Below are 17,032 nucleotides of genomic sequence, written 5' to 3' on the forward strand. Positions count from 1 at the left end.
ACTGGATATTTTCACAGTAAGTAGGGAATAGCTCAAGAAACAAAGTCTACCCTATGCCGATGTGCGCTTTTATCTTGGGGGTGGTTCCCACCCCTTCTCGGGGGTGAAAAATGTTTTTGTTAAAATAGCCACGGAAGAGGCTAGAGAACCTAATTTTAAGTAAAAACAGTTCTATAATTATTTTTTTGAAAACTCAATACTTTTTGAGTTATTCGTGGTTGAAAATTGGCCATTTTAATTAAAAAAAAATGACACCTTTTCGGACGGATTTTTGCGAATACAAAAACTATACATCTAAGAACAAAAAACTATATAAAATATTTCTGTAGCTTATAAAAAAAAAACAAAGAGATTCGTTCCTTCATAAATCTTCTAGTTGAAATACAAAGAGGGATATGATAGGTAAGAAGAGTTTGTTTTTTGCTGCATGTTCAAATCTGTGTATTCAACTTGAAATAATAGAGAAACTGTGATTTTAGGTGTATAATGATACTAATAACTTTTGTAGTGCTTGAAAAGACCTTTACAATGAGCAATACTAAATGTCGATTACATTCAAACTAAGCGAGATATTCTGCAAAAAATTGATGACTAATGTATTTTAAGAAGAAATGAGAAGTATATTTAACCCCTCATCCATCAGAATTTAAATACATCATTTTCCTTCCTTTTTATTATAGTGTTATTTCTATGTTCAAAAAGTTGGACTGGATTAAAATGAATGGTTTTTGAAAAAAATAAGATCAAATTATAGAGCGCATTTTTAATTTTTTTAAATCTTCCTTTTCCTCCATGTAACTCGAAAAAGATAAGAGATGCGAAAAAAAGATACCACACAAAAATGTAGGGCTTTTTCAGATAAAAATTTCCTTTTTATTTTTCATTACTGTATCTCTTATCATTTTCAAGTTACATGGAGAAAAAGGAAGATTTTTAAGAAAATTTAAAAATGCGCTCTATAATTTGATTTTTTTTTTCAAAAACCATTCATTTTAAACCCGTCTAACTTTTTAAACATAGAAATAACACTATAATAAAAGGTATTGTGGAAGGAAAACGATGCATTTACATTTTGGTGGATGGGGGTTAAAATTACTTCTCATTTTTTCTTAAAATACATTGGTTATCAATTTTGTTTGCAGCATATCTCGCTTAGTTTTAATATAATGGACCTTTAATATAGCTCACTTTAAAGGTCTTTTTAAGCACTACAAAAGGTATTAGTAGGATTGTATACCTAAAATCGACCGTTTTTCTGTTATTTCAAGTTGAATACACCAATTTGAGAATGTTCTAAAAAACAAACTATTTTCACCTACCATATCTCTTTTTGTATTATAACTAGAAGACTTATGAAGGTAACTGTCTCTTTGTTTTTTTATAACCTACAAAAATGTTTAATATAGTTTTTTAGTTAGATGCATAGTTTTTAACGTATTCGCAAAAACCCGTTAGAAAAGGTATAGTGTTTCAATGAAAATGGCCAATTTTCAACCACGAATATCTCAAAAAGTATTGAGTTTTCAAAAAAAAATTATAGAACAGTTTTTGCTTAGAATTAGGTTCTGTAGCGAATTCCGTAGTAATTTTAACCAAAAAATTTTCCACCCCTAAGAAGGGGTGAGAACCACCCCCAAGATGAAAGCACACATCGGCATAGGGTAGACTTTGAATTAGGAGATAAGTAGAGGCTAGGCATAAAAGTTCATTAAAATCCATGCAGTAAGATAGAATTCGGAGGTAATATCCTATTCTTGCTCCCATTGACTGGCGTATTAGTTCAATTTCTTATATACTGTTATTTATGATCTGCTTCTTATTAATTTTATATTAATTATTATAAAAATGAATAAAAAATCTCAGGGTGCCTTTTTATACTATTAAAAAAAATCTAAATTATCTCACGTTATACTTATCTTCTCTCGTGGGTTCAGTATCTCTTAGTTGATCCTAATCGGGATAAAATAGGGAAAAGAAATAAAGCAAAATATTAAAATAAACATACAGAATTGTCTTTTATTTGTCAAAATCAATACTCTAAAATCTATCAAATCTAAAACCTGTGGACACAGATGTCCGAATGAAATTTTTACCACTTAAATTTATTATAGTTAAAAAAAACAATTTATCGGTTTGTTCCCGATGACTTTGGTAAAACAAACTAAACAAAATAAATTTATGTATTCGCAAGATTACCTATATTTACTATTTACTTTTTGAAATATTGGAATTTTAATTCATATGCTTTTTACTCAAAAATTTAGTTTCCGAACATAAAAATCTCTTTCACATAAATTGACTGACCTTTTGCTTCACTCACTCTGATGTCTTCTCGTGACCCAAAACAGCTCTCCCTCGTTGACTATGTTAAAGGCTACTCATCAAAGCCCTCTCCGTTCTCCAGCTTCAAAACTATCAGCATACCACACCAATTCTCCAACAAGCCGGGCCTCTTTTGACACGTACTCGATTCAAACAAAACTCCAAAAATTCTCTGCTCTCCTTCTCACAATAATACAGAATCAAAGAGGTATTTCGTCTCAATTTGATCTGTCTCTCGTTCCACTTTTCAACACTATTCTCCACTATCAAACAGCCACTGGTATCTGCTAACTATCTATCCAAGAAAACGTCGAACTGCTACTCAGCGATGCCAAAAACATAATGACTTCTTTTTCAAACTCTCTCAATCAATCAAACCACTTTCCCCTTCCAACTTGCCAAGAATCATAAACAATCTTTTCCATTCGACAAACAAACAGTCTTTTTCAAAATTATTCCGAACGTCCTAATTACTTTCGGGGAAACTCTACAATATTTACTCAGGTTGAAACAAAGATATTAGAATTCCAAACTTTCTTTTAAAACCACTTTTCTCGAATATGATAATTACATCCAGCTGTGGATTCTATAGTTTCCGTAGTAAACAAACTTTCTCCATTTTAAACCTAAATACATCGTCCTTTTCACTTTAATTATTCACAAAAGTCTTTAATGGTTCATCGGAAAGCTCATTAAAAAGAGAAATCTACTTACATCCAAACTAAATTCTAATAAATATTTACAGCTCAATATACAGGGTGTATCAAATTTATGTGCCCGCGTTATAAAATAAAAAAATTTAATTTAATTTTCATTTTGCCTTTGATTGATAAATTGAAAACACAATAATACATTTATTTAACAGCAAGTAGAATATACATATTATTAGTGCTTTTTCTATCTAATGGCCCTACAACCCTTTGTGAGTCTTGACCTTCTTAACAATGTTCTTCCATTCTACCCTGTCGGATACTTTACCACTGCCTGATGTTCATTGTTTTAAGATCTTCCTCCACGTCATCTATCCATCTTTTACGGGGCCTTCCTCTTATTTTCCTTACTATTTACTTGGGGCTTCCATCTCTGAATTACTTTTACAGCTCGATTATCTGGCATTCTTTCTAAATGACCAAGCCAGTTTAGTCTTTGTGAATTTACAAATCTAAAAATATCTACGCTCTGCATTGGTTCTTCCAACTCGTAGTTCAGTTTAATTCTCCACGAACGATCGCTGTAATGAATTCGTCCAAATATGTTTCTTAGTATTTTGCGCTGAAATATTCCTAGTTGATTTTCATCAGTGGCTGAGAGGGTCCACATTTCACTTCCATATGTGACCACTGGTCTAATTACTGTTTTGTAGATTCTTAGCTTAGACTCACGATTCAGTAACTTACTTTACATTAAGTCTTTGCATGAATCTTATTAGTACAGAGTGTTTAAATTTAGTATTAAAAAGGTGTATCACATTGTATTATATTACTTAGGTAATGTCAATATTAAGTTAGGATGAAACATAAATAATTTATCTTCAATAAATCCATAACTCACACAAGGTTATGGGTCCAGACACCACAGTTTTATAGATAAAATGGTTGTTGACTCAAAAATAGGAAAAGGTTTAGCTTTTGTCGAGCGGCATAATTTTACACCGTTAACAGACGGCATAGGTACAATTGTACCTGTTATATATGTTCTTAAAAATTCGTTAATCTAAAGGGAAATGTATGTTAATTTTATATTATTATTAGATGTATAGGTAATATTATTTATTACTAGCATAACTGGTAAACATTTGTTGAATATTGCATTAAATATTCGGTAATTTGTTCTTGAACGAATGGTGAATTCTGCATCTGAGACTCTTCAATTTGACAAAATATATCGTTTTTTAAAATTATTTACTTAAAAAAACGTACAAGGTACAAATGTACCTATGCCGTCGTTTATGGTGGTAGGAACTATTTAAGCCTCCTTTTGGGAACTGAATAAAGATTTTTTTGTCAAATGTGACTCACATAATATACTGGATACATGTAGAGATGTCACAAAAGTTAAAGTCTCTACCTCTTTGAAAAAAAAAGTTATCACAATTTAAAAACTCAAAAGTTACAATTGTACCTATGCCGCCCGACGGAGATTAAGATTATCAAAATTCCAAGACTGAAAAAGTAAAATCGAGAAAATGGATTTTGTAAATAATATTCAACAACTTGATGGTGAAGCGAAATGGCCAATCGAGAAAAAGCAAAATGCGCGACATGTTAGACTACCATGAAGAGTGCTTAGATGTGAGAGAAGGCAGCTTAGTGAAACCTAATCCAATTGCGGAAACGGCAACTGAAGCCGAAAAGAAAAAAGTATTCAAAACGCAAAAATGTTTTTCTTCTAAGAACGAATTTTCGTTAGAACAGCGAAAGATATGGATTGCTGCAACTAATTTTACAGCGAAAAGTAAAACAGGAAGGATTTCCTGTTTTTATTGCTTTTAAATACGCTGGGTAATATTTGCACCACCTGACCAATTATGAGATTTTTGTGACGCGACACTTAAAGCCTGGCCCAGACTAAGTAACAAAACATGTTAGTAACAAAGTTGTACAACAAATTTGTTGTACAACTTTGTTCTGTAACTTGTTATAATATAGCATAAGCATCCCGAATATATAACAAAAAATAATACAACAAAATGCGGCATAACTTTTGCAGCATTTTAGCTGGATAGCTGGTAGGTTAGGCAGTATATAAAATGACGTCATACGTAGAGGATGCCATCATAGCAACAGCAGCTTGTGTAATTTTGTACAAGCGACACCAGCATGTTAAATGAAGATTTTGGTTGCGGCCTTCATTAGCAGCTCGAGCAAAATATGGTAGTAGTACCTCCGTAGTACAGCTCTTTTAGAATATCTGGAAAGAGATGACATATACCCATCGACAAGACATTAAAAGTGATGGCAGTTTTAAAAACTTCTTAAGAATGAAAAGTTCTGGAATGGAGAAAAGCTCAAATTTATTGTATGATTGAGTCCCTGTTGGAATAGCTGATGAACCAGTGTGCATCGTGCATTTGTATAGAGAACGAAGTAGTGAATGTTCCAGGTTGCATGTCTGAACACTCTGCTCTGTAGAGAATATTATTTATGCCAAATTTAACGCTGATTTGCACCGATTTGCTTTTAAGGTTCCGCAAAGTGGTTGCTACATATTCACCATATAACCATAATATACTCAAGAACGAACAAGGCGATATGATTTCGATGGTTGCTGCTCGTGTACTATGCCAGATAAATGTTTCAGTAACATGTTTTTAAGTGTAGATCAGTGGCGGTGAGGTTTTACAACAATGTTTTATAACTTTCTTTGATGTTTACCGACATTTGTTGAATAACATAAAACATGCTATATAATCAGAAAAATGTTATACAACACTGTGTTTTAAAACTTTTTATTTAAAATTCTGTAAAGAAAACTTTGTTATTTAACATGTTTTGTTATATAGTCTGGACCCGGCTTAAGAGATAATTTTAATATTAATAATAACATAGAATTACATCCACTTTATGAGGATATCTGTATTTATATAAATAAAATGCACGCACACTGAGATAAAACCTCAATAAACACGATTTAAGGTTTATGTATTTATAATCGACACAGTTATTATACTATACTAGATTTACAATCAAGATGCAGTAGAAATAAACAAACCAAGACACGTTAAATGCTACTAGGAGCACTCCCAAATCATAATTTACAATGTATCTTCTTTATGTGCGGTCTTCTACGGAAGATTGGCGACTATCAAACAATAGGTTACTCTGTTTTGTGCCGCATGTAATATGTTCGCAGCTTCTGGTATTTGAAACCATTCTCTCAAGTTTCTCAGCCAGGATTTCTTCTTTCTGCCCAAACCTCTTCTACCTTCAATCTTGCCTTCCACGATAAGCTGTAGCAGACTGTACTTATCATTACGAAACACATGGCCCAGGTATGACGCTTTCCTCCTTTTAACAGTTGTTAACAATTCCACCTCTTTACCCATTCGTCTCAATACCTCTGTGTTGGTCACTCTGTCTGTCCAAGGTATTCTCAGTATGCGTCGATACAGCCACATTTCTAGAGCCGCTACCTTCTTTATAGTTGCTGCTGTTAACGTCCACCCTTCTACTCCGTAAAGTAGCGTAGAGAGTACGTAGCATTTCGTGGCGCGCCATCGGAGGTTAACGCTTAGGTTGCGGTTGCTTAAGAGCTTTCTCCTTTTTATGAATTTGGATCTTGCTATTTCAATTCGGATCCTAATCTCTACGTCTGGGTCCCACTTATCATTTACTGTATATCCCAGATATTTAAATTGGTGTACTCTTTCAATACGTTCGGCTTCAATATTCAGGTCGATATGTTGAATGTTCTTTTTACTGATCACCATAAATTTAGTTTTCTTTCTATTGATCTTCAGTCCAAATCGGTTGCCAGTTGTATTTACTCTATTTAGCATCATCTGTAAATCTTCGATGTTATCGGCCAGTATAACAGTATCATCTGCATATCGAAAATTACTTATTAGTACGCCATTAATCTTGATGCCCTCATTGTACTCTTCCAGTGCCTCTAGAAATATTTGTTCCGTGTACAGGTTGAAAAGCAGTGGCGAAAGAATACAGCTCTGTCTAACCCCTCTAGAAATGGTTATATTTTCACTCACCATATGTCCATTCTTTATGTGGGCTGTTTGATTCCAATTTAATTATGTTTGATTACAATGTATAAACTTTGGAAATCGTGACTTGGGATTTACAATGTATATACATACATTGTAAATTATGATTCGGGAGTGCTCCTAGTAGCATTTAACCTGTCTTGGTTTGTTTATTTCTACTGCATCTTGATTGTAAATTTAGTATAGAATATTAACTTTTTTGTTTAATTGGTATATGCAAGTGCCATACTGCCAGTCACAACATGCTAATATTCTCTAAACAACAAAAAGAATATGCCATATCCATAAAACTAGAGCTGATACAAAAAAACGGAATCCATATTTTGATTTATCGCCCCTAATATAGTAAAAATCAGCTTAAAGATTCACGGCACCAAAACAAAAATTTTTTTCTGTAGGCCTGTGTAAAGAAGTTTAAAATTTAAGACGCATTAGAGACTTTAGGCATTAAAATAATTATTAATCAGAAGATAAGGATAAATATGGACACTTGTTTCTCATCTAGGGACCCATCAAGACATTATTTTTTAAAACAATCTAGAATAGACCACGTACAGGAGGCAACGGCCTGTTACCTCTTTTTTTCATTTTATTTTTCATTTTTTTCTCTTAAAATTTTGTTTCACTTTTTTACGTTCTATGTGATTAAAAAATAAGATTCAGCTAAATTTTAACCCTCCGGCCCCCTCCCCCGTACCCACCGCCAAAAACATCATTTTTTCGTTTTTATTTTTTTAAGAGGGATGCAAATTTCAAAATTTCAAAAAATTCACACGCGTAGTTGAGGCTGTTAACTACAAAACAAGTATATTTTTATAGACCTGTAGGTTGAACGTAAACAACCTCAGAATGCATTTTTATTATTTTTTTAAAGCGTTTAACTTTTTTGGAGGCTGCAGCTCTAATTTTTTTTATTTTGTGTATTTTATCAAAAGTTATATTTCTAATTTTTTCAGATCGTAAGGTGCGCCATCTTTAAAACTCCGATAAATTTTTTTGGGATCTTTCCCATTTTATAGACTTTAAAATAGGTCAAATTCATTGTTTTACGTTCTGAGTTATTAAAACATGACTCAGCGCAATTTTAACCCTCCACCCTCCTTCCCATTCCACCCCAACACCAAAAATGTAATTTTTTCGTTTTTTTTTAAGTGGGATGCAATCAATTTAAAAAATTCAAAAAATTCCACCTATAAAAACGAAAAAATGACGTTTTCTGTGGTGGAGGCAAGGGGTGGTGGGTTAAAATTGCGCTAAGTTTTATTTTTAATCATATAATATATTATATACATATGTATGACGTAGAAAAAATGAAAAATAAATAATTTTTGGAGAGTGGGCATTTTGTCTATCGTAACGGGGGGTTAAGACCCCCGTAGTTCACTTTGAAGACTAAATTGCTAACATACAGAATATTATTAACATGTCAATAAATATCTATTAATTCAGCTAGCTAGGGTGCTAAGGCCGTCCTTTGTATCGTTTTGTTGTTTTATTTTACCGAGGTTACAGTAATCTCTCAATCAATAACTTAAATTTGATAGGCTTTAAACATCTGTTACCATTGCTCTTTTTAATATACCTACTACAATGTAATAAATAATTTTTACATATACCCCTTTCTAATTGATTGTCAATGGCTTTTAAGGGTGATGAATCACCGTATTGCACTTGTCAACACAATGATGTTTACTGTCACCATTCATGTGTGAATAATAACCCTTTAAATTTATTCTCCCCTATTTTTAACGTCATTTCAAATTTGAATAATCTTTAAAAACCACGTCTACTCTTTAAAAAAACATGACAAAAACAGTGGAACAACAAAAACCGGGTCGTATTGTCCACGACAATCATATTGACAAATCAAAGTAATCTGTGTAGGGACTTGTACCTGTTTAGAAAAAAAAGAAGACGCTTAATATGTATGACATGGATAAACATTGGCATTTTGATATTGATAAAATTGACTAACCTTTGGTGCAGAAGACATTATCACCGGTTATCCTGTTTTTCCGCAAAAAACACACTAAACCGAACTATTTACCCACATTCATACCTTTTAGATTCACTTATTGATCGTTATTACCAAAAATTTTCATGCTCGCGCTGGGCAGCGGTGTTGCCGAAACTGAGCTGTCAATTTGAATTTTATTTAAATTGTAGTGTAAAAGACGGTATAAATAATAAAATTTATGTTTATTTGTAATGTTCTTTAAACATTTTTAGATCAGAGAGAACTTGTATGCTTTAAACAGTTGCTACTTTTCTGTAGTGGTAGATTTCCGGGATTTAAATAAAAATTACCTGAATAAGGTACGCGACCGAAGTAAGGTCCGTCTTACTTAATTATTTTTAAATAGTCATTGTATTAACTCATTTTGAAAAAATATGTAAACCTTGAATTATAATCCATGTCTGTCTGTCCCAGAGACCTTTGTAAAGACAACTCCTCCGTCATTAGACCAGATAGAATGACAAGTGAGGTATATCGAATGAATAGCCTTTCGGTTTCAGAGTTGCAACCGGAAGTACTGTTTTAAAGTCACCGAAATAGTACAAGCGATATATTATTCAACGAGCCTTAGCAAGACGAGAACAAATATATATGTACTTTCGGTTTCATGCCTGTCTGTCCGTCCGTCTGTCTGTGAATATAACTCCTACGTAATTAGAACTGATAAAATGACAAATGAGGCGTCAAGTTCGTGTTTATAACTCAAGGATGGTACTAAAGGTCAGGAATTTAACCTCGAACTTCCGGTTCCAGAGTTGCAACTGGAAGTACTATTTTAAAGTCGTTACCTCTTAGTAGCGGAAGCAAGAGCCGCGGTAAGCTGTCCACTGTGCTCTTTGTCATCGTCCTTCTAGACCTCGGTTGACAATCAGCTCATTTTACTTATCAAATCGCTCTCTCATGCCTGCCGTCATTTCCACCTCTGTCACTCTCTTATTCATGCTTAGCTTTACCTATATGTTGTCAACCTCTCCTTCCTATCTCTGCGGGCCCAGTTCTGCCACCTCGATACCTGCTAGAGCTGCATCTACCTCCCGTTTTTCCTTCTCTTTTATGTACATCACCTTTCTCACATAACTGTGAATTTTGTTCCACCATCGCTCATCTATCCCGATCTCTTGTACCATCTTCCTCTCCAACTCAAACACTCTAGCTCATTTTTCAATGCCTCTATCATTAGTGCCTGGGTACTATCATTCATCTTCGATTGTAATGGAATTTCTTCATAATTTTTTTACCTCGCCTGAAAAGTTCAGCTGGAGCAAATGCTTGTTCCGGGATAACATTAAGATCAAACGGATAGATGCTTGTGGAACGAAACTCAGCTGGAACATTAATGGATGTTCAGCTGGCTCTTGGCCAGACTTTGGAAAAATATGTACGTATACACATACATATTAGGTCTGGATCCCGCGTACCAAAAAAAAGTTGATTAATAGCAAGCTGAAAATTTGTTAATAGCTTAAGGGTATCTAGTCGGACAAACTTTGATATATTGGAACACTGGTACAGGGGAAGTTTTAATTGTGGAACAGGTTAAAAATTTGGAACGTCAGACTACGAAAACGTCAGATGTATTTTGTCCGACAGAACTTCCAATTGATTTGTTACTCTTTCCTTAAACTGTCATGCAAAAATCGGACTGCTATTACTAACCGACATGATTCCTGTCATTTGACCTGTTCTTCGTGTTCCATTCATTAAAATTCCCAGTTGTTGATAGACACCAGTCTGATTTTTGCATGAGAGTTTAATGAAATGGCAAAAAATCAATTGGATGTTCTGTCCGACCAAATACATCTGACGTTTTCGTAGTCTGACGTTCCAAATTTTTAACCTGTTCCACCGTTAAAACTTCCCCTGTTCCAGTGTTCCCGTATATTAAAGTTTGTCCGACTAGACACCGTTAAGCTATTAACAAATTTTCAGCTTGCTATTAATTAACGTTTTTTTCTTATGCGGGATCCAGACCTATATGTACCATGTACCTACCATAAACAGACAACAGAAAAAATAAATATTTTATTTTGAGTCTCTCTTTCGGCGTATAGAGTTTCCGTCGAGTGATTTACGATGACGCTATTTTGATAAAACCTTAAAAGTGCAATTTGAGTAATAAAAAATCATAGCAAGGATCATCCGCAGCACGGATAATCCGCAGCACGGATAATCCGCAGCACGGATAATCCGCAGCACGGATAATCCGCACCCGGATAACCGGGGTTCTACTGTATCTTGAAATTAAGGGCGCCGCCCGATTCATCAACGACTCTACCTTATCGGTAAGAGTCAACGAGAAGTGCACGGTAAATTATTGAAGTTGGAATTACAAAGAAACAAATATGTATGTCTTTGTACTCACTGTATAATGCTCAAAAAATTACGGGATCTTGATTTTAATGCATATTTTTTTTATAACTCTCGTATCAAAGTAGCACGTGAAGTTAGGCGTGTTGATGACAGTTGAGGAACAAAATTGGGGTCGACCCTAAAATTAAAACCTTAAAAAATCCATTTGCGATGTTGTCACAATGACGACCTCTCCCTTGGACAAAATACAGCTGTTTAAATAATTGTTCTTCGGAATAAACAAGTTAAATAACTTACAAACGTATAGTCAATTTAGGGCACTTCAATAACTCACTAATTGCCATATTTTCATGTACATAGTTATATTACATGCCGTAATTCAAAAAACAAAGTAATACCATTGATAAATTACCTACGGTAAAAATAAATAATAGTGTAGGAAACAGAGGTTGAACCTTGCAAAATGGACACAAGTCCGGTTTTATTTTTTTTCTGGCATATCAAGGGGTGCTTATTATAAGACTAACTTTTTCTGAAAAAATTTCGCCCCGGAACCCCCATTTTCACACCATTAAAGGGGGTAATTTATGGTTTTTGCAGAACGTAGCTCTTCCTGTACCTTTTACAAAAAATTTCTTTTATAGAAATATAAAGAGGACTATATTTTCTACGATTTATTTCCAACAGCATCTCTCTATCATCCACCGTTTAGCAAGGGTGGCGCCCCAAAGTTGACAAGTTTTAAAAAAAGATGTTTTTAGAAAAAATATATTTTTCGCTAACTGTAACGGAAATTAAAAAGAAATGCTACGGAGATTATTCACAAATATATGATTGATTTTTTCGTATAGGTTTCACTTAAGGGTAATTGCCCTTTTTTTAATTACAGGGTGTTACATTTTAAAAAACCCCTTTTTATACCATCTGAACCGTTTATGCTAGAGTAAAAAGACTTTCAGCGATTACCCATATACTGGTGTTATTTATAAATTTGTATAATGCACCCCCATTTTTTCCCCGGAACCACCCAAAAAAGAAGAAGAATTAATAAATAAAGTGATTTTCTTGGAATTCTTCACACACAATGCCCTTCATTAATATGCTTCATATATCATTTTGTGCAAGTTATTATTACCCATGCATGGACACTAAACGCGATTTCCTAGTGCAACCCTTGTAGCCAAAAACAATAAATAAAATGGGGGGTTAAATTTTTTTTTTGTTTTTTGCTTTTTGATCCATATGGGCGTATGCTTCATCAATAGTGCTTTTCAAAAATATATATAATTATTGCAACATCCCTGCGCAAACCACCCCTATCCTTGAAAATATACTGCAGAAACTACCCCTATACCTTATCCAGCATGTTTTTACGATTTTCTCATTACCTATTCATTTTTTTTAAACAAAACTTATACAAGGTTAAAGATCACTATTTACTCTAAAAATTAGGTCCTATTCATTTTTTTCGTTTAAGCAACCGTTACGGCACAGTGGCGCCGTAAACCTCATATATGCTTTGACGGGCTCCAGTTTTTGTTTATTTTTTCGTCATCTGTTTGTTTTATTGATAAAGTACTTATGTAAAATAAAACAACACAGTGTAACCTACAAATCATGACCTATGCACATTTTACATTCTTTGCTCCCCAAAGCTACAGTGGTGGCCCAAAATAAATTTTTTCATATTTTCGCCACCTACACGCATTTTATTGCGTTAATGCTACCTTAATAGCACAATATTCACCCCTAAGTGGTCGCTAAGCAGTGGCGGATCCAGGGAGGGGTGATGGGGGCGATCACCCCCACCCCTCTCAAACCAAGTGATATTATATTTGAAGATTATAAAAATATTAATTTATTTTTATAGAAATACTTATATAATATTAATATTATTTTTATAAGAATGACTTTTTATGCTTTAGCGACAGTGGCGGATCCAGCATCGTTAAGAGGGGGGTGCCAATTGGTTAAATTTCTATAAAAATAAATGAATATTTTTATAATCTTTGAATATAATATGACTTGGTTTGAGAGGGGGGGAGATGTTCACCCCCATCACCCCTCCCTGGATCCGCCACTGCGTAGCGACCACCTAAGGGTAAATATTGTGCTGTTAAGGGAGCATTAATGCAATAAAATGCATGTAGGTGGCGAAAATATGCAAAAATTTATTTTGGGCCACCACTGTGGCTTTGGGGAGCAAAGAATGTAAAATGTGCATAAGTCATAATTTGTAGGTTACACTGTGTTGTTTTATTTTGCATAAGTACTTTATCAATAGAACGAACAGATGACGAAAAAAAACAAAAACTGGAGCCAGCCAAAGCATATATGAGGTTTACGGCGCCACTGTGCCGTAACCGTTGCTTATACGAAAAAATGAATAAAACATAATTTTTAGAGTAAATAGTGGTCTTTAACCTTGTATAAGTTTTGTTTAAAAATAATACATAGGTAATGAGAAAATCGTAAAAACATGCTCGCCAAGGGATAGGGGTAGTTTCTGCAGTACATTTTCAAGGATAGGGGTGCTTAAACGAAAAAAATGAATAGGACCTAATTTTTAGAGTAAATAGTGATCTTTAACCTTGTATAAGTTTTGTTTAAAAAAAAATGAATAGGTAATGAGAAAATCGTAAAAACATGCTGGATAAGGTATAGGGGTAGTTTCTGCAGTATATTTTCAAGGATAGGGGTGGTTTGCGCAGGGATGTTGCAATAATTATATATATTTTTGAAAAGCACTATTGATGAAGCATACGCCCATATGGATCAAAAAGCAAAAAACAAAAAAAAAAATTTAACCCCCCATTTTATTTATTGTTTTTGGCTACAAGGGTTGCACTAGGAAATCGCGTTTAGTGTCCATGCATGGGTAATAATAACTTGCACAAAATGATATATGAAGCATATTAATGAAGGGCATTGTGTGTGAAGAATTTCAAGAAAATCACTTTATTTATTAATTCTTCTTCTTTTTTGGGTGGTTCCGGGGAAAAAATGGGGGTGCATTATACAAATTTATAAATAACACCAGTACATGGGTAATCGCTGAAAGTCTTTTTACTCTAGCATAAACGGTTCAGATGGTATAAAAAGGGGTTTTTTAAAATGTAACACACTGTAATTAAAAAAAGGGCAATTACCCTTAAGTGAAACCTATACGAAAAAATCAATCATATATTTGTGAATAATCTCCGTAGCATTTCTTTTTAATTTCCGTTACAGTTAGCGAAAAATATATTTTTTCTAAAAACATCTTTTTTAAAAACTTGTCAACTTTAGGGCGCCACCCCCGCTAAACTGTGGATGATAGAGAGATGGTGTTGGAAATAAATCGTAGAAAATATAGTCCTCTTCATATTTCTATAAAAGAAATTTTTTGTAAAAGTTACAGGAAGGGCTACGTTCCGCAAAAACCACAAATTACCCCCTTCAAAGGGGTGAAAAGGGAGGTTCCGGGGCGAAATTTTTTCAGAAAAAGTTAGTCTTATAATAAGCACCCCTTGATATACCAGAAAAAAAATAAAACCGGACTTGTGTCCATTTTGCAAGGTTCAACCTTTGTTTCCTACACTATAATGTGTATTTTAATTCTGCAAATTAGAGAAGATCTTTTTCTTACAGTGCCCTCTCCTCCTTGGCTGTTCTATTCTCGATCTTATTTCTAGATCAGGAATTTGTCTGCTATCGATTTAACATCCCAGGTACTTAAATCTATTGACCTGTTCTAAAATGTGCCCATTTATTGTGCAAGGTTGAGGTACGTTTTGGTTTTTTCGAATTGACATCACTTTGGTTTTTTTCATACCAAATTGCTCACAGGTCGAGTGGGCCTTGTCGATGAGTCGTTGTAGACCCAAGTTTGAATCCGCAATCAACGCCGTATCATCGGCGTATCTGATGCTGTTAATGTTTACGCCATTCATCTTGACTTCAGCCTTGCAATCATCCAGTGCCTCTTTAAATAGAAACTCGGAGTAAAGATTAAACAGCAGGGGCGACAGAACACATCCTTGTCTAACCCCGCTCCTAATTTCTACTTCTGCGGATGTGGAACCTTCTATCCTAACTCTGGAGTTTTGGTTCTACAGCAGAGAAGATCTACAACAAAGCAAAATCAGCTATACGTCTTCAAGGATTTATTATCACTATCATCAGATATCTCTCATATACTTTCTAAAACCTTCAAAAACCTGTATAAGATGATTTCGTGAAATCGATGATTTTTCAGAGACAGGCTGGAGTTTAGGTCCAGTGAGTAGAAAAAAGAGGTAATATAAAACATAATTCGTGCTTAATAAATTATATTTATATAACAGACAGAAAGCAAAACAACTAGGTAAGAAATAAAACAAAAGTCAAAGACGCAAGACAACATATAGCCAGGTTAAAATGGAGCTTCGCAAGTCATAACGCCAGACAAATGGACAATAAGTGGAATACCACGATACAATAATGGAGATCATGGACAGGAAAGAGAGCAAGAGGACGACCCCAAATGAGATGGGGAGATGACATTAGAAAAATATGAGGAACTCACTGGAAACAGAAAGCACTAAACAGAAGCGAATAGAGGAAACTGGGGGAAGTCTATGTTCAAAATTGAACGAATTAAAGGGCAAAAAGAAGAAATCATATTTATGTGCAAGTGCAAAGAAATGCTGGCGAGCTCTAACCATTGTATCAGTAAATGCCGGGGACAAATTAACCTAATAATCAGACATCAACAACACTTGGCAACCATGCCGAGCATTTAATCTAATTGTCAGAGCGTATGCGCTAAAACCGCATTTGTCTTTTTACCAGAAAATATCTGGGACAAGATTTTAAAATTAATAAGATAATATATTAAATCTTATCAGGGGCTATAAATACCCAACCGCAATATCAATAATTTGTAGGTACATTCTAGATTCTAGATAATCAGAGATAAAGTATTGAGGGATTGCATTAATATTTTTTGAAAGTGCATTCTTCCTTTGTTGTTGGTTGAGATAATTGAAATGACATGTTGTTTATTGTGTTTGCGTGATGGAAATATGAAGCTGTCACCCGATGATGTGACTACCGTTGTTCAAAACTATTTATTTGTGTTTTATATTTTCCATTTGTGTTTTAGCTATTCCATTTTTATTTATGGCATGCCTAAATTTAAATCTTTCATTTTTTAAGAGGTGGTTTTTTTTCTTTCGGCGTCTGTTCCCAAAGTATACTCAATAGATTCATTCCACCATAAAATCAAAACAAAACTATGGTATGCTTTTTCTCATGAGCATTTTTCAGTGCGTCACAGTTTTTCGATTTCTTTCTAACGCATTAAATTGTATATGACAGAAAAAAAGGCACGTCGGTGATTACTTTGGTAATTATTCTAGTTCGGTGATTATTCTAGTTGTCGATAGATGGCGCTATAATAGAAAAAAATTTATTTACTAATTATATAATATATCTACGAATATAATCTGTACAATTTATAGGGACTATACAAATCAAAGAAAATACCATTTTATAAATGCAATAAACACAATAATTGATTTGTTTTTATGCCAAATTGCAAATAAAATGTGACAACTGTCAGATTTAACTAAAATGTCATGTTAGAATAAATGTTATAAATGTGTAAATGTGTATTATCACGGACTTACCTTTTTTTCTAT

At 33.9% G+C, this 17,032-nt stretch overlaps 1 protein-coding gene across 3 annotated transcripts in view; it reads right to left on the bottom strand.

Annotated features, from left to right (window-relative positions):
• Positions 1-9,144, bottom strand: part of LOC114343874 (uncharacterized) — a 700,122-nt gene extending 690,978 nt beyond the window's left edge. For all 3 annotated transcript variants that reach the window (XM_050644500.1, XM_050644499.1, XM_050644498.1), the window contains exon 1: positions 9,018-9,144. In XM_050644500.1, coding sequence (XP_050500457.1) covers positions 9,018-9,035 — 18 coding nt within the window. In that variant the 5' untranslated portion in view covers positions 9,036-9,144. The remainder of the gene's footprint in view (positions 1-9,017) is intronic.
• Between the last annotated feature and the right edge of the window lie 7,888 nt (positions 9,145-17,032).

The sequence above is a fragment of the Diabrotica virgifera genome, chromosome 2 (genome assembly GCF_917563875.1).
Source record: "Diabrotica virgifera virgifera chromosome 2, PGI_DIABVI_V3a".
NCBI classification, from domain to species: Eukaryota; Metazoa; Arthropoda; class Insecta; order Coleoptera; family Chrysomelidae; genus Diabrotica; species Diabrotica virgifera.